The sequence below is a fragment of the Macaca thibetana genome, chromosome 15, assembly GCF_024542745.1.
Source record: "Macaca thibetana thibetana isolate TM-01 chromosome 15, ASM2454274v1, whole genome shotgun sequence".
Taxonomy (NCBI): domain Eukaryota; kingdom Metazoa; phylum Chordata; class Mammalia; order Primates; family Cercopithecidae; genus Macaca; species Macaca thibetana.
The window spans coordinates 6,956,565-6,983,724 of NC_065592.1; the positions used below are offsets into that span (position 1 = coordinate 6,956,565).

The following is a 27,160-nucleotide window of genomic DNA, read 5'->3' on the forward strand; positions in this document are numbered from 1 at the left end:
GACCCAGGCAACTCACCATTCGTGATTATTACAAACAGAAGGTACTGAATGGGTTCTTACATCTCCTTCTACCTAAAAGAGAAGCTTCCAGGAAGTCGCACCTCTGTGTTCTCCAAAACTAAGGACTGAGTCCCCACGCTGTGGGCCCACTTGCCACCTGATACCTTGGTGGGAGGATGTGGCCCGGGGCAGCAGAGAACCACACCAGGATCTGTGCCTTCACCAACACTCCGTCCTCACCTCTTCCCTGGCGGACGTGCTCCAGCACAACTAGCCCTCACTGGAGCTGCCAAGGCAGAGTAAAGGCTGGATAACAGGAGGGAGTAATGCTTTGTCCTCTCTAGAACTTTTGGTGGTGCAGAGGCATTTCAGTCCTTCCATTAAAATGTGCAATATTCATTTTGTTCCAGAGCTCATGGTGTGAATGGAATGAGTACCATTTGAATGGAATGATGACAGCAGTCAATATCTGCCCCTCCTCTGTGCCAGGTTTGGGCTAAGCACTTGATCTGTGCTAGCCCATCAATGCCTCATGGATACCTTGTAACCATCAGCAGAGCCAGGTATCATTCCTACTTCAAGGGGGGACACTGAGGCTCAGAAGTCAAACAATTCGCCAGGTTCCATCAAGCTAATAAGTGGTCTAGCTGGAAACCACGTAGGGCTGGTAGATTTCAAAAGTCATGCTATACCGCCCATCAATATGATCCCTAAGCAAACTGTCAGAAACATTTTAAAAATAACTTCTAAGGCCCTATTGTGATTACTACTTTATAATCATCTAGCTGAATAACTAGCTCACTCTCTACATCTTGTCTGAAGTAACTACAGGCAACAATTTTATAAAAGCTGCCATGGTCATTTCCAGCATAGACTTGAAAGAAAAGGATGCGGGGGTTGGCAGCCTGAGATCTGGGTCCCTTTTGCCGTCTAGTTTCCCACGTCAGCACGGAGGCCACCAGAGATGCAGGCCAGGAGGGCGCTGCCGCCAGACAGCTTTGTTCACATTCCTTAACAGGTAAACCCCAGCAGCAGGTTTCTGCCTGCCAGCCTCAACAAGGCCCTGTCCCTCCCTCAACACATCCCCTTCCCTGAATTGTCTTAGCACTGGCTGAACACTCAGAGAGGACTTGCAGTAGGAGACAAAGGTACAGCCATCCAAGTGGGCCCCAGGCAGCCAGGCCCTGTGTTTTCAGCCCACCACACAGGGGCTGTTTCTCTGATGACAGCACCATGCTGCCCTCGGCCCCCTAGGGCTTCTGGAAGTCCTGTGCTGGCTCTGATGACTGGGTCTGTTTAGAGCAACGGCGGAAGTCTCCTCTGTCTGGGAAGCTGCTGGGCCCACGATTAGGGAGGCTGCATGATTCTCTGCCGAGTTCAGCTCACAGGGACACCCACCACCAGGAATGAAGTCCTCAAGCCCCAGCTCTGTCCAGTGTTTCTTACAGGAATTGGCTCTGAGTCATTACATAAGCTCCTCTGGGGTGATGAGGCCTTTCCTAATAAGGCACAGGGGGAAACTGGTCACTGGGGACAAGGTTGTCCACAGATGTGCTGCTCTATCGGCTCTAAAACCCAGAAAAAATGAAGGCAGGGAACAAGAAACACACGAAGCACCAGGGCCCGAGAGGAAGCGGCTTCATTTGCATCTCCCAGTTTTCCAGCTCTGCCACGGCAAAGACTAGTGCTGCAGTGGTCAAAGGGCTGGGATTAGTCTGCCAAAGGGAAGGATACTGGACCACCCCTGGAGTGCCAGCTCCCACTCACCACCCACCTCCTCCGTTTACCTCTTTGGGTCTTGCTGATCCTGCTTGTTTGCCCATCCCGTCCCGTCCTTGGGTACTATCACGATGTTGGGGTCGTTTCCTTTGTTTTCAGACTTCAAGCTCGGCAGGTTTGCAGGCGGTGGCATGCGCCGGGCTGCGGCAACTTTCCCAAGACTCTGTAAGCCATGTCTAGGAATAACTGCAGGGAGAGGGGCACGGAACAGACACCGCGCAAAAAGGTCACAGAAGGAAAGAGGCCGGATGCATTTAGCTGTTCTTTCAAACTCTAAGTGATCATGACAAAGCTAACCAAACAAAAAACAAAGGGCAGACCAGCAGTGGAACAAACAAGTGTTTGGTGTCACTTTAGTCACTTTACAAGCTGTGCACTGAAGACTACAGGGACAAAGGAGCTGCTGAAACCTGTACAAAGGCTTCCATTTCACTAGTGGGCAGGACAAGGCTTGGGGACTTTACAACATGGGTGAGAAGCCAGGCCCAGGAACCTCCAGCTCACAGAGGAACCACTTCTCTGCAAGTTGAGACAGCTCTGGTCTCATTACAGGACTAAAGGGACAGCCTCTACCTAGACCCAAACCAAGACTGAACAGGAACCCTTCGACATTCATGAATTCTTCACGGGGTGTGAACAGGATCAACATGAACCTTTCCAACAAGTTCCAGAATTATCAGGAACGATGAAAGCTAAAAAGGCTGATTAACACACCAGGCATGGCGGCTCACGCGTATAATCCCAGCACTTTGGGAGGCTGAGGTGGGTAGATCGCTTGAGCCCAGGAGTTCGAGACCAGCCTGGGCAATGTGACAAAACCCTCTCTACTAAAAATACAAAAATTAGCTAGGTGTGGTGGCACATGCCTGTAATCCCAGCTACCCGGTTTCAAAATAAATAAATAAATAAATTTAAAAACAAAATTTTTTAAATTCTTTAAGGATAACGCTGGCTGGGCGCAGTGGCTCATGCCTGTAATCCCAGCACTTTGGGAGGCCGAGGTGGGCGGATCACCTGAGGCAGGGAGTTCGAGACCAGCCTGACCAACATGGAGAAACCCCACCTCTATTAAAAATACAAAATTAGCTGGACGTGGTGGCTCATGCCTGTAATCCCAGCTACTTGGGAGGCTGAGGCAGGAGAATCACTTGAACCCAGGAGGTGGAGGTTGTACTGAGCTGAGATCATACCACTGCACTCCAGCCTGGGCAACAAGAGTGAAACTCTGTCTCAAAAAAAAAACAAAAGGGTAACACTAGTGCCTATTAAGTCCCATTCTACCCATCAGGATTAAAATATCCACAGCTTTGGCCAGGCGCAGTGGCTCACACCTGTAATCCCCACACTTTGGGAGGCCGAGGCGGGTGGATCGCCTGAGGTCACAAGTTTGAGACCAGCCTCGCTAACATGGGGAAACCCTGTCTCTACTAAAAATACAAAAATTAGCTGGGCGTGGTGGCTCACGCCTGTAATCCCAGCTACTCGAGAGGCTGAGGCAAGAGACTTGCTTGAGTCCGGGAGGTGGAGGTTGCAATGAGTTGAGATCATGCCACTGCACTCCAGCCTGGGTGACAGAGTGAGACTCTGTCTCAAAAAAAACAACAACAAAAAAAATCTCCCCAGCTTCAATAAGGTAATAAATGGAGAAAATTCCACTACAGGAAGTCAGGATGCTCAAGGCTCTGAAATCACACCTCAAGCACGAAGTAGAGAGTGATTCTACATGCATGCCCACAAGCCTGGTGTGCACGGACCACATCTGTCTACCCAGGTGAGGGACTCTGGGTTTCTGGGATTTGTCACTAGGAGAAAGTTTGAGGAACTGGCCTTCAACCTCGGGCCTTACCTGAGGATCTAATCGCGTCTACTGATTTTCCTTTATACTTATCAAACAGGCTGAGAGTCGAGTACTTGCTTTTCCCATCCTTGCCCTTGGTAATTTGCCCCAAACGATCGGACATTGCGATGAAATGTCATCTAGTAAGGAAATTTTTCTCGGCACCGCTCCCGATCTGCCTTTGAAATAGAGAAGGAAAAAAAGAGAGAGAGAGGAAAAAAAAAAGCGTGTCACTCCAGCAGAACCTCTGATCCAGCAAAGTGAATCCTTTAGGAATCATGGATCTCCTTAAAGATCTGAAGACAGCTTTGGACTGTCCTTAGAAAACTGCTCTCACCACTCATATGCTGTTCATTCACATTTACAGGGCATTTTGTAGACACCACGAGGCGATCTGTGGAGTACCCCCCAATCCCTACCTGCTGTTAATTCCTCTCACTCTGTCTGAGTTGGCTGGAGCCTACTGCACACCAACCACACTGACATGTAAACTTCAACAGAGCCCTCTCCAAGTCAAGGACAGCTCAAGATGGAAAAATAAATGCTCAGTACTTGTAGCACGTCCATGTATAACACTGAAAATAAGACTAGCAGAATAGGGGAGGTACACAACCCACTTATGCCATGGTTGTTAGTCCCAAGGACAAGCAAAACCAAATCAAAGGAGGGCAACCAGAGTATTAGCCTTCAGAAATAATCAGGTATATGCACTTTTCGAAATAAACAACTAGTACCCAGAGAGAAAACATCTGCTTAGGCAACGAAAGGGCTCTCTAAGGTACATGCATGGAAAACAGAGAGCAAGAACTCCCCAGGGCTGGCAAGGGAGAGACCACATGGGGGCTATGCCATCTGTACTTGCCCCTTTCAAGGGACAACCCTGAAAAGACCTTCCTCTGCTACTTTCTAATGTTCTACAGGTGTCCATGAGTCTACTAGTGCTCTCCTCATCAGTTCACTCACTCACTCACTCACTCACTCACTCACTCACTCACTCACTCAAAATACTAAGTGTCTGGCTGGGCGTGGTGGCTCATGCCTGTAATCCCAGCACTTCGGGAGGCTGAGGCGGGCAGATCACTTAAGGTCGGGAGTTCGAGACCTGCCTGGCCAGCATGGCGAAACTCCGTTTCTACTGAAAACACAAAAATTAGCCAGGCGTGGTGGCACATATCTGTAATCCCAGCTACTCAGGAGGATGAAGCAGGAGAATTGCTTGAACCTGGGCTGCAGTGAGTCAAGACTGCACCACTGCACTCCAGCCTCGGTGACAAAGCGAGACCCCATCTTAAAAAAAAAAACAACAAAAACAAATACTAAGTGCCCACCAAGGGCCTGTGTGCCAGCAGGCACTGAGGACTAAGAGCTTCACTGCTTTTTATTCCATACCCAACCGTGGCAATAGGTTCTAAGCTTCCTTACCAAAAACCAAAAACACTTGATGGCCTCAGTGGCTCATGGCTGTAACCCCAGCTACTCAGGAAGGCTGAGGTGGGAAGACTGCTTGAGGCCAGGAGTTTGAGACCAGCTTGGTCAACACAGCAAGACACTGTGTCTAAAGAAATTAAAATAGGCCAGGCGTGGTGGCTCACACCTATAATCCCAACACTTTGGGAGGCTGAGGTGGGCAGATTACCTGAGGTTTGGAGTTTGAGTCTAGCCTGGCCAACATGGTGAAACCCCATCTTCACTAAAATTACAAAAATTAGCCGGGCATGGTGATGCATGCTTATAATCCCAGCTACTCAGGAGGCTGAGACATGAGAATCGCTTGAAGCCAGGAGACAGAAGTTGCAGTGAGCTGAGACTGCCCCCACTGCACTCCAGCCTGGGTGATGGAGGGAGACTACATCTCAAATAAATAAAAATAATTAGCCGGGCGCGGTGGCTCAAGCCTGTAATCCCAGCACTTTGGGAGGCTGAGACGGGCGGATCACGAGGTCAGGAGATCGAGACCATCCTGGCTAACACAGTGAAACCCCATCTCTACTAAAAAAAACAAAAAACTAGCCGGGCGAGGTGGCGGGCGCCTGTGGTCCCAGCTACTCAGGAGGCTGAGGCAGGAGAATGGCGTAAACCCGGGAGGCAGAGCTTGCAGTGAGCTGAGATCCGGCCACTGCACTCCAGCCTGGGCGACAGAGCCAGACTCAGTCTCAAAAAAAAAAAAAAAAAAAAAAAAAAAAAAAAAAAATAATTAGCAGGACATGCTGGCATGCACCTGTAGTCCCAGCTACTTAGGAGGCTAAGGCAGGAGGATCACTTGAGCCCAGGAGCTTGAGGCTGCAGTGAGCTATGATCAGGCCACTGCACTCCAGCCAGAGCAACAGAGCAAGAACCCATCTCTTAAAAAATAAAACTTGTAGGCCGGGCACGGTGGCTCACGCCTGTAATCCCAACACTCTGGGAGGCCAAGGCGGGTAGATCACGAGGTCAGGAATTCAAGACCAGACTGACCAACATGGTGAAACCCCGTTTCTACTAAAAATACAAAAATTAGCTGGGCATGGTGGTACACGCCTGTAATCCCAGCTACTCAGGAGGCTGAGGCAGGAGAATCACTTGAAACCAGGAGACAGAGGTTGCAGGGAGCCGAGATTGTGTCATTGTACTCCAGCTTGGGCAACAGGGCAAGACTCCGTCTCAAAAAAAGAAAAGAAAAGAAAACTTGTGTAAGTGACCATCACTTCTCACTGGAAAACAAAGCTAAAGCAATAATTAAGGCATATGTTTAACATGCCCTCAATGACCTACAATTCGTCATTTTACTACTGTCTGGTAAAAGGCACTTGGTAGTAGCTGCGGAAGCAAGGTTTGCCATTTCACCATCTTGTTCTGACACCATGCAGGCCAGGAGGAACACATGCGATGTGGTGGGGCGGCAATCTGTACCCCAAAGGATGATTTTAAAGATAAAACTCTATATTATGGGCCGGGTGTGGTGGCTCACGCCTATAATCCCAGCACTTTGGGAGGCCGAGGCAGGCAGATCACTAGGTCGGGAGATCGAGACCACCCTGGCTAACACGGTGAAACCCCGTCTCTACTAAAATTACAAAAAATCAGCCAGGCATGGTGGCAGGTGCCTGTAGTCCTAGCTACTCGGGAGGCTGAGGCAGGAGAATGGCGTGAACCCAGCAGGCAGAGCTTGCAGTGAGCCGAGATCGTGCCACTGCACTCCAGCCCGAGCAACAGAGCGAGACTCCATCAAAAAAAAAAAAAAAAAAACAAACTCTATTATGATCCAAATAAAACACAAGGAGTGAAAATCGATTACAAACAGAGGCCAAAACAAGTGAGACAAAAGACACTGACTGAGCCGGTGCCATGTCAAATATGCAAGTGTGCAAACCATCCTTTCATTCATTGAACAGGTACTGACTGATGCCTAAGATCCGCCGGTCACTGAGAGACAGATCCGCATGCAATTCCTATCAGGAAATGCTCATGAAGAATGCAAGAAGATGGATGCCAAGGGATGAGTGGTCGTAAGTCCAATCTGTATGAGCAGGGGACACAACCAGAGGCTCACACTGCACCCTTCTTCAAGGAAATTCTCCTCTCTGCACCACATGGCTTCAGCCATCCTGGTTGGTTACTTAACTCCCTTCTCTCACCCAAATCCCAGTTTATTCAGCTGCGGCCATGGGCCAAGGAATACCAGGGTGTTTGAAAATGTGCAGGAGCATTTTTGATGTCACAATGACGGGAGGGCCGCCCACATTCAGTGGCCAAGCCCAAGGATGCTGAATGTACTAGAGTGTGTAGGAGAGTCTGGCACAATGAAGAAACATACCAGCAAAAGAGCTTCCAAGCACTCACTGCCCTCAAGTTACCTGCCAGCAGCTGTTTGACCCCAGAAGCCCTCCCCAGAGCTCGCCTCCTGCCCCAGAGCAAAGGGCAGCAATGCTCAGGATGGGAGTCGGTCCCACGTGCCCAATTCTGATCGCAGTGCCCACGAACTGGCTGCTTCCTTGCCCTGGGGTCCATGAGCCATTTGAAATCTCCCTTCCTGAGGCTGGGTCTAGTGAGTTGCTATCCCACCCCAAAAGTCATAATTAGTAAGAGAATCCTTCCCTGGGCTAGATTGCGAGCCCCTTGAGGACAGAGTGAGATTCTGTCTCAAAAAAAAAAAAAAAAAGCATGTCTAGATTTCACATTGAATGCTTTTATTTTTTGAGACACAGTTTCTCCCTGTCGCTCAGGCTGGAGTGCAGTGGCGCCATCTTAGCTCACTGCACCTCCACCTCCCAGGTTCAAGCAATTCTCCTGCGTCAGGCTCCTGAGTAGCTGGGATTACAGGTGTGCACCACCACACCCGACTAATTTTTTGTATTTTCAGTAAAGACAAGATTTCGTCATGTTGCCCAGGCTGGTCTCAAATTCCTGGCCTCAAGTGATCTACCTGCCTCAGCTTCCCAAAGTGCTGGGATTAAAGGCATGAGCCATTGTGCCTGGCAATATCGAATGATTTCTTAAATCAAATGTGATTTTTTTTTTCTTTTTGTTGAGATGGAGTCTCACTCTGTCACCCAGGCTGGAGTGCCGTGGCGTGATCTTAGCTCACTGCAACCTCCGCCTCCGAGGTTCAAGCGATTCACCTGCCTCAGCTTCCCAAGTAGCTGGGATTACAAGCATGCACCACCATGCCCAACTAAAATGTCATTTAATTCTGAAAACTGACCAGAAATACATTTGTTTCGATACATTTTGCTTAAAAAGTCCTCTTAAAATCTGTTTGCCCTGGCCTCTACCAGTTCGCTGATAACAAATCTTTCTCTGACTCTGTGCTGACCGGGCCTGAGGGCAGAGGGTAGAATGAACACACACAGCTCTCAGTGCAACTACCTGGCACACACCACACTTCTCAAAGAAGGTTTGATTCATACTTTCCCATACCCTAGTGCAAACAAAAGGAAAAAAACCTTGCTCGGGCCAGGCATGGTGGCTCACACCTGTAATCCCAGCACTTCGGGAGGCCAAGGTGAGAGGATCACCTGAGGTCAGGAGTTCAAGACCAGCCTGGCCAACATGGTGAAACTCCGCCTATACTAAAAATACAAAAGGGGCCGGCGCGGTGGCTCACACCTGTAATCCCAGCACTTTGGGAGGCCGAGGTGGGTGGATCACTCATCAGGTCAGAGGTTCGAGACCAGCCTGGCCAACATGGGGAAACTCCGTCTCTTAATAAAAATACAAAAAGTAGCCGGCTCGGTGGCACACACCTATAATCCCAGTTACGCAGGAGGCTGAGGCAGGAGAATCACTTGAACGTGTGAGGCGGAGGTTGCAGTGAGCCAAGATCGCGCCATTGCACTCCAGCCTGGGCAACAAGAGTGAAACTCTGTCTCAGAAAAAAAAGCAGTCAGGCATGGTGGTGCACACCTGTAATCTCAGTTACTCGGGAGGCAGAGGCAGGAGAATCACTTGAACCCAGGAGGCAGAGGTTGCAGTGAGCCAAGATTGTGCCACTGCACTGCAGCCTGGGCAGCAGAGTGAGAATCCATCTCCAAAAAAAAAAAAACCTTACTCAAATATGAGACACTCTCCGGGAAATTTAGAATTGTGTTTAAGAGACGTTAGTCTGTCTACAACTGTTGCTTGAAGTATGTCCTCCCAGTAAATTCAACCACCTAACAAATACTAACTGGGCACCTTCTATGTTCCAGGTGAAATGTTTTCCACCCCTTCCAATCACAGAGCCTTGGTGAAGCCAGTACAAGAAACATATTGGACTAACATCTGCACTTAATCTGCTTGTACAAATTTTTTCTTTAGTGCCCTCCATTTTTTTTTTTTTTTTTTTTGTAAGATAGAAGCTCACTCTGTCACCCAGGCTGGAGAGCAGTGGCACAATCTTGGCTCACTATAACCTCTGCTCCAGGTTCAAGTGATTCTCCAGCCTCAGTCTCCCAAGTAGCTGGGATTACAGGTGTGCGCCACCACGCCCAGCTAATTTTTGTATTTTTAGTAGAGACGGGGTTTCACCATGTTGGCCAGGCTGGTCTCAAACTCCTAACCTCAAGTGATTCGCCCACTTTGGCCTCCCAAAGTGCTGGGATTACAGGCATGAGCCACCGCACCCAGCCAGTGCCCCCAACCTTTTAATCAAGTTTTGCCCTTATTGGGCACACTATTGGCCTCTCTAGACCTCAGTTTCCTCATCTACTGGAGTGGCCTAGACAAGCACCGACCCTAAAATCAAGTCCATCAGTGTTGACAACTGACAGCCAGAGAAATAAAAAATGGGTTTACTGGCCAAGCGCGGTGGTTCACACTTGTAATCCCAGCACTTTGGGGAGCTGAGGCGGGTGGATCACTTGAGTCCAAGAGTTCAAGACTAGCCTGAGGCCGGGCGCGGTGGCTCAAGCCTGTAATCCCAGCACTTTGGGAGGCCGAGATGGGCGGATCACGAGGTCAGGAGATCGAGACCATCCTGGCTAACACGGTGAAACCCCGTCTCTACTAAAAAATACAAAAAAAAACTAGCCGGGCGAGATGGCAAGCGCCTGTAGTCCCAGCTACTCGGGAGGCTGAGGCAGGAGAATGGCGTAAACCCAGGAGGCGGAGCTTGCAGTGAGCTGAGATCCGGCCACTGCACTCCAGCCTGGGCGACAGAGCGAGACTCTGTCTCACAAAAAAAAAAAAAAAAAAAAAAAAAAAAAGACTAGCCTGAGCAACATGGTAAAACTTCGTCTCTACTAAAAACACACACAAAAAAATTAGCTGGGCGTGGTGATGCATGCCTGTAATCCCAGCTACTGGGGAGGCTGAGGCAGGACAATTGCTTGAGCCTGGGAGGTGGAGATTGCAGTGAACAGAGACTGGGCCACTGCACTACAGTCCGGGCGACAGAGGGAAAAATCTGTCTTAAACAAACAAACAAACACCAGAAAGAAAGAAACGGCTTACTGTGGAATCAGCCACCTCTTGTAAGCCTGGGATTGGATCCTATTTCCTATACAAACTTAGGATACCAACAAGCAACCAGGCGAATCACTGCTGCAGTGAATGAAAGCAGCCCCTGTGAGGACAATCACACTCTCCACAGTGAAGACTGCAAGGGTGGACAATCTTCCAGCCTCAGCATTCCCTCAGAGGAGGGGCTGGCAAACTAGTCAGCCTGAAGAGAAATAATCAAGAGGCCATCTGTGGCCCACAAAGCCTAAAACAGTTACTGCCTGGCCCTTTACAAAGTGTATGCACACCTGCTTCAGAGCAGTCGAGAGACCTTTCACTGGACACAACTCCAAAATAAACCAGAATCGTTCAGATTTCCTCCCGTTGTAGGGAATCTCCACTGACCAGGCCGAGTGTGAGGCCTGGCCCCGCCCACAACCATCTGGCTCCACTGCTTGCCAGCGCTTTTCACAAACATCAGGCCAGGGCGCTGTTCGCAGGGCTTCAAACGCCTGCCGAGTTTCCATCCATCAACACACATGCATACCCCAAGCTAAGCTAGCCCATCAGAAGGCAGGGAGAAAGCACTAGTGAGCCTCCAAATGTGAAGCAGGAAGCCGGCTGAGACAAGAGAAAAGCTCTCCAGCGGATCTGAGGCATTTCCATCCAGTTCTGACTCACCCCTAGGTCTGTGGGACTAGACCCGGCAGAGACGCACCAGGTCCTTGCAGGTGAGCATAAGTTGAACCTGGCTTATGGCCACGGCTTTACCTCACCTTCTCTCCCTTCTATAGGCAACAGAATTCTTTTTCTCCCCAAACAGAATCTGACTTGGAACCTAAGTATGACATATGAAGCAGACACAACCCAGTGACGCCTGCTGGAAAGAAATCCAGCCCGTGTGCCCCCTTGCTGTAAGCCCTCCTTTCCCACAGCAGCCACTCAGAGGCACTGCCACGGGGAGCTAGAGCATTCTGAAATTTGCCAGTCTAAAAGAAAATATTGCCATTAGGCAGATTTAAAAAGGGCTTAAAACCCATATGAAGATAGATTTGGGAACGAATGAATGGAGAAAAGAACATTGAAAAAGAATCCAGGTTGCATATTTTGGCACATAATCTAAAGAAGTGCGCCCAGGCTTTGCTGGAACAAAAACAACCAGAAAGATTCGCCAACAACGGCAACTTCACATCCAGCCCCGCCTCTCCAGACAGTGCCCGCCTGTCCAACAGGTTCCTGCTATCTGTCCACCAGAGGGAACATCTCTGCCCTGTAATTTATCAAAAGCCATTTCTGGGTAACAGGCTTAAGTTCACTCCACACTTGAGTGCCAGCCAGTGTCAGATGCCTGACCAGGGCACTGGCATGACCTGTCATTTACCAGGAACCACTACAGCTCTGCATTCAGGGGTTATCAGTGGCTGCCAGCACGCCAAGGGTCAGGCACCCTGCTGAGCCCTCATGTGCTCTACTCCTCTTCACAACAGCACTTTCTGGAAGATACTACTGCCTGTCTGACAGAGAAGGACGTTAAGGTTCAGTCAATCAGGATAGAAAAGTAACACACCCGGCCGGATGCGGTGGCTCACACTTATAATCCCAGCACTTTGGGAGGCTGAGGTGGGTGGATCACAATGCCAAGAGATCGAGACCATGCTGGCCAACATGGTGAAACCCCGTCTCTACTAAAAATACAAAAATTAGCTGGGCGTGGCGGTGCATGCCTGTAGTCACAGCTACTTGGGAGGCTGAGGCAGGAGAATCGCTTGAACCTGGGAGGCAGAAGTTGTAGTGAGCCGAGATCACACCACTGCACTCCAGCCTGGCAACAGAGTGACACCCCGCCAAGAAAAGGAAAGGGAAAAGAGAAAAGGGAAGGGAAGGAAATGCACCCAAGGCAACCAAGTGCAGGGCCAGGCTTGGAGCCCAGGCTGCACTGGACACCACCAGGCTGCAGACAGGATGCCCTGCGACCTGGAGTCTGCTTTGCCGGTGAGAGCACTGGGGCAGACACGAAAGGCGGCGCGATGGGTTCTGATGTAAGTCAGCCCAGGCTCAACAGCTGCTTTCCAGCCAACTGCACAGATGATGGCGTTGGACAGCTTCAAAAACAAGCAACTTATTTACGCCATGTCACCAACAGCCAGATTCTCACCCAAGGCAAGTCCAGTCGCTTTACTCTTTTCACAGGTGGGCACCTAGAGATTTCATGGCTCTTTCCTCCACTCACAATAGTGACAAAGGCCCAAGGCTGACCTCAGGGGGACACAGTGAGTGCTGCAAAGTGCCCTGGCCGTGAGGCTGGGGGTAGTGAGAAAGGTGGAATGTCTCTTTATAGAAGGAATGGAAAAATCCCACTGCTAAACAAAACATAGCAAAAATCATGATTCCACAGGAATGGAAATTGATAGCAGGCTGGATAAACACTTCAGGAAATAACAGTGTGGGCCCGAAAAAGGACATGGTCACTGGACAGTTGACTTATTAAGTCTCAGTCAAGAACCATCACCACAAAATCTAGGGACAAGATTAAGGAAGTCAGGCCGGGCGCGGTGGCTCAAGCCTGTAATCCCAGCACTTTGGGAGGCCGAGATGGGCGGATCACGAGGTCAGGAGATCGAGACCATCCTGGCTAACATGGTGAAACCCCGTCTCTACTAAAAATACAAAAAAAAACTAGCCGGGCGAGGTGGCGGGCGCTTGTAGTCCCAGCTACTCGGGAGGCTGAGGCAGGAGAATGGCGTAAACCCGGGAGGCAGAGCTTGCAGTGAGCTGAGATCCAGCCACTGCACTTCAGCCTGGGCGACAGAGCGAGACTCCGTCTCCAAAAAAAATAAAAAAGATTAAGGAAGTCTATCCTTCTACAACACGTCAATCAATGTCTGGCAAAAAAAACCTTTAACATAAGTAACGTGACCTCACCTACTTCAAATACTCAAATGTTTACCGACCAGTGTGTGTGCCAGATCCTGTGTCATTTGGAGCTGAGGACCAGACAGTAAATGTACTCAGCTTTGCTGGCCACACAGAGCTCTCTGCTGCAATTGCTCAACTCTGCCTGACGCTGTCATAGCATGGAAGTAACCCCAGACAATATATAAACAAAGGGGCATAGCCGTATTTACAAAAACAGGAGGTGGGCTGCAATCGGGGTTACAGTTTGCTGCTTTCTGCTTCAGAGGGTAAAGTAAGTATGGACATGAATACATTGCAAGATGATGATGAACTTGTGTGCATACCAGGGTGGGGGAACCCTAGCTGGGTTTGAGGGGACACTTCTGCTGCCTCACTCAATGACAGCCTGACCCAACCCCCACCACATCTCCAGCTTGCAGAGGCTCCCTATATGGCACTGTCAGAAAAGCAAGGGTAGGCCAGGTGCAGTGGCTCACACCTGTAATCCCAGCACTTTGGGAGGCTGAGGTGGATCACCTGAGGTCAGGAGTTCAAGACCAGCCTGGCCAACATGGCGAAACCCTGTCTCCACTGAAAATAAAAACATCAGCTGGGCGTGGTAGTGCATGCCTGTAATCCCAGCTACTCAGGAGGCTGAGACAGGACTCACTTGAACCCAGGAGGTGGAGGTTGCAGTGAGTCGAGATCACACCACTGCCCTCCAGCCTAGGCGACAGAGAGAAAAAGAAAAGCAAAGGTGGCTTTCAAAGAGCCCTAAAGCGCCCACATTTCTGTTCCCTAAGAGCCAGGCAATGGCCCATCTGGAAAGCTGAAGGCTGGGCTCAGCTGTAGCACAATCCACGCATTCTACTTGCAGAAGCCCCAATGGGTGAGGTCCCTGCAGAATACTGCACAAACTCTCGAAGAATAAACAACCTGAAAATAAGGTCTGAGGAAACAACAGAGTGGGGAAAGTGGGGTTCCTGGTAACCCAGTTTTCCTTATGGGAGACATAAGCCACCCCTAGAAGACCACGCACCCCAAGGAGACAGCACATGTAGGAAAAAACAATTTCAAAGTAAGAGAAAAGAAAAAATAAACAAGCATTGAGGCATGTGGTGGGGACACAGAAGCACTCCCCACCCCCAGTGGGGGGTTCTCCAGCACTTAGTTGTGAAACCCTTGCCGGAACCACACGGTCAGCTGGGTCTCCCTCCACCAGAGCCATGGCTCACACAGCAACACAGACCACAGGGAGCACCTGCTCACACACCTTCCACATCACTCCCCGCCACCGCACCAGGGTCAAGTCCAGACCCCCCTCAGCCCAACATGTTGGCCCCACGCTGCCACCCAGCCTTCTCCCCACCCCACCCCCAGCAGTCTCAAATCTGAAACACTGGGTTTGCATCTCACCTCCACTCCACACTGACTGTGACTTGAGGTCTATTTCCTCGTGGGTTAAGTAAGGTGAACATACCATGTTCACCTTGCACCTCTCAGGTCTGCTGTAAGGAACAAACGAGAGAACAAAGACCCTGCACTTGACCCAGCACTTGTCCTCGGTAGGCACTCGACCCATGTCAGCTGTCACCTCACCACGGTTCTGCTGTTGTTCTCTCTGTGGTCCATCCCATTACCAGCTTTCAACAGTGCTCATCTCTCCAGACTCCTGTGCAGCCAGGGAAGCCTCCGTTCCCCAGCAGGGCTGCTCTGGGTGGTGCTGGGTAGACCAGGCACCTGTGCTTCTGCCTCCTCCTGTCCACCGGGGACCCATCCCCATGTTGGTGTGTCACAATTTAAGGGTGCTGGTACAGACAGCAGACCTTCAAACACCATGAGGACAAACTCCCAGGTGTTTAGGATCTGCTGGCGGACCCCTTTAATTAATTCTCAGGAAGACAGAGATGCAGGGAGATTCTCAGAAAACCCTCTCGAGATAAACACTCCACTGTGACTAATTTAAACCACACTAAACTGCCCCAGTTTCAAGGCTTCCCACTTTAGGGTAATAAACATAGCTATTCACTGCAGTCACTCTCTGATGTTACAATAGATGGCCTTACGGAAGTAGATAATCCCAGTTCTGCTCATTTCTTTCTCCATCACAATTTTTAGTAACAAAAGGAATATATGCTTGATACAGAAAAACTGTAAAGCTTTAAAAAATTAGAGAAGTATCATCCCTAAACGAGCTCCCAGATTAGATCCCTGGATCTCTCTTCACCAGCACGAGCCACCTAAATTCCGGGTGCTGTCACGCTGCAATACTAATCATCTGCCTCCTGCCCGTGTACTATTGGGTTTTGACTTCCTATTTCAAAAGAATTCAGCAGAAAGGGTCATAAAACACTGTGTATTAATTCCAAACAGATTTGCTATTTGTTTTTTAAAACTATGAAAATAATTTTAAAGAAAACTCAGGATGGCAGGAAGGCTGAGCTGAGCACAAGCACACGGAGGAGGAAGGCCACATCCCAGCCAGCTGCAGCTGTCCCTGGCTTGCCCGGCAGCGCCACTGTTTACACCCAAAGCCTTTCCCCTGTAGGAATGACGTCACCTGGAGCAAGCTGGAATCTGGGCGCAAGAGAAGAGGACAAATCAGGCTGGTCTGTCTCTGGCAGCAAGTGACTTCCTTCAGCCCAGGAAAAAGCACTCCTCCCCACCTTCCTAAACCCTGTGTCCTCACGAAGACTCATGGAAAAAAACACAGGGGGGTAAAAAAAACCAAGACTGGTTCTATCACCCACCAGATCATAACCAACGCTGAATCTAAACTCCCACCTAACCTCTAGATAAACACTCTGGGGCAAACATTCCCTACAGAGGATGAACCCCCTTTGCAAGCAGCAGCTTTCTCTACACACAAGCTTCCAGAAGGAAGAGGGGGCCAGGGGCCAAATATCACCTCCTGCACTTACTGTTTTCTCAGTGACAAAGTGGGGACAGAGAGCTGCTTTAGAAGGAAGAGATGATGATCCCCAAGTGCACCACCAGCACCCTGATGCAATGCTCCTTGGCACAGAGGAATTCAGGAGATAGTGGTGGTTACGCCATCACCCCCTGCAGCTGGCTGAACTCTCTGCCTCCAGGGCTTTGGGCTCCCCTTCTCAAGGCGTCTGGAGAGAAGGAGAGAGAAGTTCACCCTCCACATGTGTAAGAAGGTTGTGCCAATGACTAGACATCAAAACCAGCCTTACCTCTAGGCCTCACCATGCTCTGCAGCCACCACACCAAATGGCAGCTCTTGAGGTTCTGACACAAAAAGACAGCCATGCTCGATCATGGGGAAAAGACAGCTGAGTTGTGCTCAGACAAAAGTACTCCCACACCCATGTACATAAAGAGGGCTGTGCACACATCTCCACACACACACATCCCACAGATGGCCCTTAATTCAATTCCATCCAACTCACACACACACTATTTAGAATACAGGGGGCTTCTGGTTAAACATGGCAGAAAGACTGAAGGCTTGTAGAGCTCATCCTTCCAAAACCCCCGAAAATGAAAATGGGAAACCCAAACAATAGGGACAGTTCTGGCAAAGAGTGGGCACAAGTATGAACAGATCTAACAGACTGAAAGATGCCACAACATGAGGACTGCAGAGGGGAAAACCTCCCTTCACCCAGGATAACAGAAGGCTCAGGAGGTCCTAGGAGGTGGCAGGCACCTTGCATGAAAGCGGAAGGTGGGAACTCAGATGTGGGGGTACTGGTTGAAGGCTGCAAGTGCAACAGCTAGACACCCACAGCCCCTTCCCTCCCCCACTGGATACATTAAACAAGAGAAGTCTCGACTTGAGAACACCAGGTCAGAGGGGGAAGGGGTGGGGAAAGGAGACCCAAAAAAAAAGCGGAGAGAGAACCTGAGTGGCAAACCTAGGAAGCCTCAGGCCCCCCACTTCTGCTGCTCCTCACAGGAGGGCAGCAGACAAACACCACACCACCCTCCATTCCCCAGGCAAAGACAAGGGAGTCTTCTCTTGAAACACCAGCCCCAGAGAAAGAAAACCTATATACACCACAACATGGGACTCAAGAAATGAAAAGGCCAGCCTCCCATCCAGGCACCCACACTGAAGAGTCCACCCAATTTCCAATCAGTTGTGTGCCCGAGACCACAGGTATCTGAGAGATGACCAGATAAGTAGACAAAATAACAGAAGAAAGAGTGCCAGAGATCAAAGATTAAAAATATGTATTATAAAATTAATATCCTCTGAAAATCAAGAGAAGACACCACACCCATGAAATAAACATTTGTTTTTTTTCCCCCTTAAAGGGTAAGTAGGAAACAAGAATCACCCTAGTTAGAATTAAGCATGTGATAGCCCAAACCCCGCAACCTCAGGATAATCATGAAGAAAGCATCAGACAAATCCCAATCGAGGAACATTCTACCAAATATGTGATCTACCAAACACCTCAAAACTGTCATGCTCATCAAAAACTTAATTGTCACAATCTAGTGGAAACTACGGGGACATGATTAAATTTAATGTGGTGTCCTGGAACAAAAAAAAAGACACTGGGTACAATCTAAGAACGTCTGAATAAAGCGTAAACTTTAGTTGATAATAATATATCAATACTGGTTCATTAGTTGTGACAAATACACCGTACTAAAGTAAGATGTTTATAATGGGGGCAAACTGGGAGTAGGCCATATGGGAACTCCAACTTTTATGTACACCTGAACTATTCTAAAGTAAAATAGTCCAATTAGAAGAGGTGGAAGGGGCCGGGCGTGGTGGCTCACGCCTGTAATCCCAACACTTTGGGAGGCCGAGGTGGGTGGATCACAAGGTCAGCGGTTAGAGACCAGCCTGGCCAATACAGTGAAACCCCATCCCTACTAAAAATACAAAAATTAGCCAGGCGTGGTGGCACACGTCTGTAACCCCAGCTACTCAGGAGGCTGAAGCAGAAGAATCGCTTGAACCTAGGAGGCAGAGGTTATAGTGAGCTGAGATCGCGCCACTGCACTCCAGCCTGGGCAACAGAGCAAGACACCACCTCAAACAAAAACAAAAACAAAACAAAACAAAACAAAACAAAAAGAAGAGGTGGGAGAGCAAGCCAAGCAAATCTCAGAAAATTAGCGAAGGGATAAATGCCAGTCACATCCTACCCCCAAAATCAAAGGATTAACCCAGGAGTCCAGATTTAACTAGGAGTCCCAGAAACATGGGGGTGGGGTGGGGGAAGGAGAGGAAGAAATTATCAAGTAAAAAATGCCAAAAATAATTCCCAGAGTTGAAGTAGTCAAGTAGTCAAGACTTTAAAGGCCCACCAAGTGCTCGGAACAATGGATATAAAAAGAACACAAAGTACAATGTGAAATCTCAGAATGTTAGGGATACAGTTTGAGAACCTAAAAGCTTCTAAAAGTCATCCCTCTTCCAAAAAAGTTCCCAGGGAGGAACAATCAGAATGGCAGTGAGTTCTCAGGAGCAACCATGATGGGGACTTCTCAGGAGCAACCATGATGGAGACTTCTCAGCAGCATCACTATCTTCTCTGGGAAATGACTTTCAATCTAGAATCCAATACTCAGCTGACCAAGTCAAGTGTAGGGACAGAAAAAGACTTTCTCAGACTTACATAAGGACTCAAACCAGGATTTTAACAAGAGAGCAAACCCAGGGACAGGTAATGTCACTGGGAGCATTCCTGTCTGCCTACCCAGCAGTTAATTCTCCCTTCCTCCTTCCAGATGGAGCCTGAGGGAGGCTGACCCAGACCCAGCCCCAGGGGAGGGGGACCTGGCCTAAGAGAAGCCCAGCCCTGGTTCTAAGGACTGGTTCAGAATGGGTGCACCCAAATAATCCCAAACCTGTCTACTTCCAGACTTGCAATTACTTGAGTCAATGAATAGTTCTTATTAAGATAGTTCCTGTTGGCCGGGCGTGAAAATCCCAGCACTTTGGGAGGCTGAGGTGGGTGGATCACCTGAGGTCAGGAGTTCAAGACCAGCCTGACCAACACGGTGAAACCCCGTCTCTACTAAAAATACAAAATTAGCTGGGCGTGGTAGTGTACACCTGTAGTCCCAGCTACTCAGGACGCTGAAAACAGAAGAATCACTTGAACCCAGGAGGCAGAGGTTACAGTGAGCCAAGACAGTGCCACTGTACTCCAGCCTGGGCAACAGAGCGAGGCTCTGACTCCCAAAAAAAAAAAAAAAAAAAAAAAAAAAAAAAAAAAGATGGTTGCTGTCATTATGTCCAAATTATCCAACCAATACAAACAGGACCCAGGAGGACCACAAGTGGAGAGACAAAAACAAGTCCCAGAATGACAACCAACAGAAGCCCAAGATGGTAGCCAGGCACGGTGGCTCACGCTTATAATCCCAGCACTTTGGGAGGACAAGGCGGGTGGATCACCTGAGGTCAATAGTTTGAAACCAGCCTGGCCAATATGGTGAAACCCCATCTCTACTAAAAATACAAAAATCAGCCGGGTGTGGTTGCAGATGCCTGTAGTCCCACCTACTTGGGAGGCTAAGGCAGAAGATCACTTGAACCCGGGAGGCGGAGGTTGCAAGGAGCCAAGATCAGGCCACTACACTTTAGCCTGGGCGACACAGCAGAGACTCCGTCTCCAAAAAAAAAAAAAAAAAAAAAAAAAAAATGAAGCTCAACCATGGGCCAGAGGGGCAACAGTCCTGGTAAGAGCTAAGAGCAGGATAGAGGCTTCTGGAGGAACAAACAGGATGGATTATCTACCATTTCCAGGAAATTAGAAATTAGTATAGATTGCATTTTCTTGGAGCAATGTAAAAAGCAAAAGATACAAACTTTAATGTATCAAATTTTTCTACTTTGATTACTGCTTTCTGTGTCCGATTTTTCCAAAACCATGAAGATATTCTGTTTTATTCTAGAAGCTTTATTATCTTTCATGTTTACATCTATGATCTACCTAACACTGATTTCTGAATATGATTTGTGATAAAAGTTTCATTTTTTTCCCTTATGGAGAGAGTTCAGTTCTCCCAGTACGTTTTCTGAAAAGGCCATCTTTTCTCTTTGTCATGTGTCATAAATTGACTATTGACGTGCAGTTTGTTTCAAGACTGTTCCATCCAATCAGCCTATTTGTCTATCTTTTTGGCAACACTGCACTGTCTTAATCACTGTAGCTTTTATAAAGTCTGGATATTTGGTAGGATATGTCCTTCAGCTTTGTTTTTCTTCAAGAATGCTTTGATTAAGGCCAGGCGCGGTGGCTTATGCCTGTAATCCCAGCACTCTGGGAGGCCGAGGCGGGTTGATCACGAGGTCAGGAGATTGAGACCATCCTGCTCAACATGGTGAAACCCCATTTCTACTAAAAATACAAAAATTAGCTCAGCTTGGTGGTGGGCGCCTGTAGTCCCAGGTACTCGGGAGGCTGAGGCCAAAGAATCGCTTGAACCCGGGAGGCAGAGGTTGCAGTGAGCCGAGATCACGCCACTGCACTCCAGCCTGGGCAACAAGAGCAAAACTCTGTCTCAAAAAGAATGTGGCCGGGCGTGGTGGCTCAAGCCTGTAATCCTAGCACTTTGGGAGGCCGAGACAGGCGGATCACAAGGTCAGGAGATCGAGACCATCCTGGCTAACACAGTGAAACCCCGTCTACTAAAAAGAATACAAAAAACTAGCCGGGCGAGGTGGCAGGCGCCTGTAGTCCCAGCTACTCAGGAGGCTGAGGCAGGAGAATGGCGTGAACCCGGGAGGCGGAGCTTGCAGTGAGCCCAGATCGCGCCACTGCACTCCAGCCTGGGCGGCAGAGCGAGACTCCGTCTCAAAAAAAAAAAAAAAAAAAAAAAAACAATGCTTTGATTAGTCAGGTGAGGTGGCTCACACCTTAACCCAGCACATTGGAAGGCCAAGGCAGGAGGATCTTTTGAAGCCAGGAGTTTGAGACCAGCCTGGGCAACACAGTGAGAGCACATCTCCACTAAAAATTAGCTGGGTGTGTTGGTGCATGCCTGTTTGAAATGCTTGTTCCCCGGTGCTGTAAAGAAACGGCACTTGAACGTAAATTTCCTCAGCAAGGCCATTTTTATACTTTCTGCAGAAAGGGAACATTTGCTAGCAGTTTTGCCACCGAACAAAGGAGACAGAGTACACTGAACAAAGGAGACAAGGTCATTTATAACCTGATGCGTCCACCCTACTGCTGTTTTCAGTTTCCATTGGCTGGAATGGGACTTCACATTCTGTATTTGTCCTGATTGGCTAGCAACTTAGAACTTTATAAAAGAGGCAAAGGCAGAGGAGAACAAAGGAAGGAGGAAGTAACTTGTGGAATGCTAAGAAAGGTAAAAACACCTTCAAACAAGGAAAAGGAACAGGCTATGACCTAATGCTTGCTTGGACCAGTATAAGCATGCCAGGGCAAATATTTAGGCTAAATTGTAGGAGCTAAGAGTATAAAGAACATTAATTTATTTACTACAGCTAGCAGATATTTAAGAATGTTAGCGGCCGGGCGCGGTGGCTCAAGCCTGTAATCCCAGCACTTTGGGAGGCCGAGATGGGCGGATCACGAGGTCAGGAGATCGAGACCATCCTGGCTAACACGGTGAAACCCCGTCTCTACTAAAAAAATACAAAAAACTAGCCAGGCGAGGTGGCGGGCGCCTGTAGTCCCAGCTACTCGGGAGGCTGAGGCAGGAGAATGGCGCAAACCCGGGAGGCGGAGCTTGCAGTGAGCTGAGATCCGGCCACTGCACTCCAGCCTGGGCGACAGAGCGAGACTCCATCTCAAAAAAAAAAAAAAAAAAAAGAATGTTAGCACAGGTTTTAAATAAATTTTGCTTCTAAAAGAAGTTACTATTTATTCCTAATCAGATGAAGAGGAAAATCTTTAAAATGAAACTTCTACTTTACTTTTTACACCTATAATCCCAGCTACTCCAGAGGCTGAGGCTGGAGGATCTCCTGAGCCCAGGAGTTTTAGGTTGCAGTGACCTATAATCGTTGCACTGCACTGCAGCCTGAGCAACAGCAAAACTCCTTCTCAAAAAAAAAAAAAAAGAGAGAGACAGAATGCTTTGATTATTCTTGGCCGTTTTGCATTTTCATATAAATTTCAGAATGAGTTTGTCAATTTCTGAAATAAACAGCTAAAACAAAAGAAAAGCTGCTGGGATTTTCACTAGAATTACATGGCATCTAGAGGTTAATTTGCAAAGAAGCAACATCTGTACAGCGCCAGCAGAGCAAAGATGACCCGCGTGCACCTGGCGCCATCACTGAGAGCTGGCAGCTGCCCATGCAGCCACCATATACCCACCCATGACCCAGTAACTCCGTACCTAGGTACGTACCCAACAGCGTGCACATGCACGCACACACAAGCTCTGAAAGCCAAGCCAGTGGCAGCACTGTTTGGAAGAACTATGGAAATGAGCTCAGTCTGTCACATGGATAAATATTATATCCACATAACCAAAAACCATTCTACAATAAGAACAAATAAACATATACAACCATACAGAAGAAAGGCACAAAAAAAACTGCTGAATCAAAGGAGACAGACACAAAAGAGCAAGCAGCAGAGCAGGGTAGTTTTAAAAGGGCCAAGGGGACCACCCACAATGAAAGTACAAACATTAGAAAAAACAGAAGCTTGTCCACCTTGGTAGATCAAGCCCATCAAGATAGAGACGGTCAATGTAGATGAGCAAACATGTTCTAAAAGACACTATATTAGACTTTAAGAAAAATCCAGGCCAGGTACAGTGGCTCACACCTGTAATCCCCACGCTCTGAGACTCCAAAGTGGGAGAGGATCGCTTGAGGTGAGGAGTTTGAGATCACTCTGGGCAACATAGCAAGACGCCATCTCTACAGAAAAAAAAATATTTTTTTTAATTAGCTGGGCGTGATGGCACATGCCTGGATCACAGCTACCTGGGGGACTCCCATGACTCCAGGAGTTTGGGGCTGCAGTTAGCTGCGACTGTGCCACTGCACTCCACCCTGGGTGACAGAACAACACCCTGTCTGAAGAGAAATGAAAAAAGAAAAGAAAAATCCCAAATTCTGTAAAGTAAAACTGACAACAGTGCAATAAAACAAGACGTGATGAAAGTAGAAATAAGAATAACCCAGCCGGGCGCGGTGGCTCAAGCCTGTAATCCCAGCACTTTGGGAGGCCAAGACGGGCGGATCACGAGGTCAGGAGTTCGAGACCATCCTGGCTAACACGGTGAAACCCCGCCTCTACTAAAAAATACAAAAAACTAGCCGGGCGAGGTGGCGGGCGCCTGTAGTCCCGGCTACTCGGGAGGCTGAGGCAGGAGAATGGCGTAAAAACCCGGGAGGCAGAGCTTGCAGTGAGCTGAGATCCGGCCACTGCACTCCAGCCTGGGCGACACAGCGAGACTCCGTCTCAAAAAAAAAAAAAAAAAGAATAACCCTAACAGGTGGAAAACCTAACACTCTCTACTAAAAAACTTTTGAATCTACGTGGAATTCAAAACCACACCTGCAAAATGTCTAGAAAATAGTACACATGAGAAACAGAACACTACATAACAAAACGTTCTTCCCCCTCCCCCCGCCCCAAGACAGAGTCTTGCTCTGTCACCCAGGCTTGGAGTGCAGTGGCGCGATCTCAGTTCACTGCAACCTCCACCTCCTGGGTTCAGGCAATTCTCCTGGCTCAGCCTCCCAAGTAGCTGGGATTACAGGTGCGTGCCACCAAACCCGGCTAATTTTTTTTATTTTTAACAGATATGGGGTTTCACCATGTGGGCCAGGCTGGTCTTGAACTCTTCATCTTAGGTGATCCGCCTGCCTTGGCCTCCCAGACTGCTGGGATTACAGGCCATAAGAAACTTTCAAAGCAAAAGTAAATTTGTACTCAGAGGAAATATCCTAAAAACCAAATTCCTAACCAAAAAAAAAAAAAAAAATATAAATTAAGCATCCAAGTTAAGAAATCAGAAAAAAAGGCCGGGCGCGGTGGCTCAAACCTGTAATCCCAGCCCATTGGGAGGCCGAGACGGGTGGATCACGAGGTCAGGAGATCGAGACCATCCTGGCTAACCCGGTGAAACCCCGTCTCCACTAAAAAATACAAAACACTAGCCGGGCAAGGTGGTGGGCACCTGTAGTCCCAGCTACTCAGGAGGATGAGGCAGGAGAATGGCGTAAACCCAGGAGGCAGAGCTTGCAGTGAGCTGAGATCCGGCCACTCCACTCCAGCCTGGGCGACAAAGCAAGACTCCGTCTCAACAAAAAAAAAAAAAAGAAATCAGAAAAAAAAACAATGCAAGTGAAAGTAAGGGAAAGCAGAAACAATGAAGAAAAAGCCTGAAGAGAGCTAGGGACTGTAATAAATACACTTGCATAAAACTGCATTTAAGAACAGGAGCTCCTTCAGTCAGGTGAGGTCCACAAGGAAAAAAAGAAAAAAATGAATAAAATTAGTTCCTTGAAACAAAAAACAAAATAGATAAACCACTCAGAGAAGGGTATTAGTACTTTCATTTTACAGACATGAAGGCTCCACAAGGTTAAATAACTAGCCCAAGGTCACTATCATCCAGTTAGTGAGTCTAAAAAACCTGAACCTAAACCCAGGGTGATCTGACACCCAGATTTACTTAGGCAGTGTCACACACTGAAGAACGATGCCTGCTGCCATGATTGGGAGGCCCATGTGGTAGGCCCCAGAGAATGGCCCCACCTGCCCACAGTACTCCCTGGCCCTGCCAGCGCCCCTGGGGACCTGAGGTGAATGTGAAGTGCAGGCCTGGCCTGCGGTGGGGTGTGAGCTGGCGCTAGCACTGGTATCTTTACTCTAATATAGCATCCCACGCCCCCAGAGTCTGCACCAGCTCTGGGTTCCTCACCCACAGGGTCTACCTGGAGCCCCTCCTCATCTAGCTCACAGGCAGGCAGGCTTGGGTTGAAGCCTGAAGAGGACTCTGGCTGGAAAGCCCACCTGCAGTCCACAAGTTCCTGCCTACCTCCCCTTTCAAAGATGCGGTTAATTCAGCAAGGGGGGCAGGGAAGAAGATGATTTCAATACACAGTGAGTGATGAACAGTTGGACAGATGTGCTATACAAAGGCCTCCCTCTCTCGTGTCAAAATCTAACAAGGACCTGGCAAATTTCATGGACATGAAATACATGGCCTTCTTTCAGTTACTCCTTCCTTTTTCACCTCCAAATAATGGTGAATTCACAAATGAGAAGTACTCTGAAAATGCAACCAAAATCTGTGTTCTTTATTGTACAATCTGATTTAGTAAAGAAGGTAAATCGGAGACAGCATTTGTATTGGATTGTTCCTTCTAACCAGATCAACAAAGCAGTTTCTGTGGGCCACTGACACATCAACAGAGACAGACGATTGAGCTAGTTAAATTCACGGGAACTACTGGGGCCCAATACCAGGAGCCAGGGCACACTGGATGGGTCTGCGTGGAATATGAAGCCTGGAGCAGCTCTTGTCTCACAGGAGGTTTGATCTGGCACCAGGAAAAGAGCCACCAACAAAGCAGTTGCCCCAGCCCAGCCCAGCCCCCACAGGCTCCACTGTACTGAAACGCCTGCAAGTTACCTTTGTTATTATCTTTGTAATCAATACATGTTACTAATACACATTCAGTAAGACAAATTCAAAAGATACTAATGTGGCCAGGGTGCAGTGGCTCACATCTATAATCCTAGCACTTTGGGAGGTCGAGATGGGCGGATCACCTGAGGTCAGGAGTTCGAGACCAGCCTGGCCAACATGGTGAGCTCCCATCTCTACTAAAAATACAAAAATTAGCCGGGCATGGTGGCAGGCACCTGTAAGGCACAGTGGCTCACGCTTGTAATCCCAGCACTTAGGGAGGCCGAGACAGGCGGATCACCTGAGGCCGGGAGTTCAAAACCAGCCTGAACAACATGAAGAAACCCCATCTCTACTAAAAATACAAAATTAGCCGGGCGTGGTGGCACATGCCTGTAATCTCAGTTACTTGGGAGGCTGAGGCAGGAGAATCGCTTGAACTCAGGAGGTGGAGGTTGCAGTCAGCCAAGATCGTGCCATTGCACTCCAGCCTGGGCGACAAGAGCAAACCTCCATCTGAGAAAAAAAAAAAAAAAAAAAAAAAGGTGGCTGAGCGCAGTGACTCATGCCTGTAATCCCAGCACTTTGGGAGGCCGCGTGCGGATCACCTGAGGTTGGGAATTCAAGACCAGCCTGACCAACATAGAGAAACCTTGTCTCTCTACTAAAAACACAAAATTAGCCAGGTGTGGTGGCGCGTGCCTGTAATCCCAGCTACTCTGGAGGCTGAGGCAGGAGAACCGCTTGAATCCAGGAGGCGGAGGTTGCAGTGACCCAGGATCATATCACTGCACTCCAGCCTGGGCAACAAGAGTAAAACTCTGTCTCAAAAAAACAAGCTACTAATGTGTCCGAGAAAACAATCCAACTCAAAAGGTAAACAGTGTTAACACACTGGTGGACAGCCTCCAGGCTTACACACATTCATACAAGCAGTCATGATCTTCTCTACAAATGCAGGAAACTACTACATTATTCAACCTGGGTTCTTCTCTTTCTATCTAGTGGTCATCTTTCTAAAAATATACATAGTTCTGTTTAGTTCGGACTTAAAAATTAAAAGATAAAAATACACACAGTGATCGACCTCATTCTTTTTAATGCCTACACAGCATTCCACTACACAGTGGCATCGCATTTTATTTACCCATTGCCCTATGGAAATGTCCAACTGGACAT

General features: G+C 48.5%; 1 protein-coding gene across 7 annotated transcripts in view; it reads right to left on the reverse strand.

Moving 5' to 3' along the window:
• The window catches only part of PRRC2B (proline rich coiled-coil 2B), a 109,125-nt gene that overhangs the window by 65,520 nt on the left and 16,445 nt on the right, over window positions 1–27,160 (reverse strand). For 6 of the 7 annotated variants that reach the window (XM_050759697.1, XM_050759696.1, XM_050759699.1 and 3 more), the window contains exons 2-3: window positions 3,626–3,795; window positions 1,788–1,965 (exon numbers count right to left, since the gene is read on the reverse strand). In XM_050759697.1, coding sequence (XP_050615654.1) covers window positions 1,788–1,965; window positions 3,626–3,740 — 293 coding nt within the window. In that variant the 5' untranslated portion in view covers window positions 3,741–3,795. The remainder of the gene's footprint in view (window positions 1–1,787; window positions 1,966–3,625; window positions 3,796–27,160) is intronic. The other variant, XM_050759694.1, reaches the window with a different exon arrangement.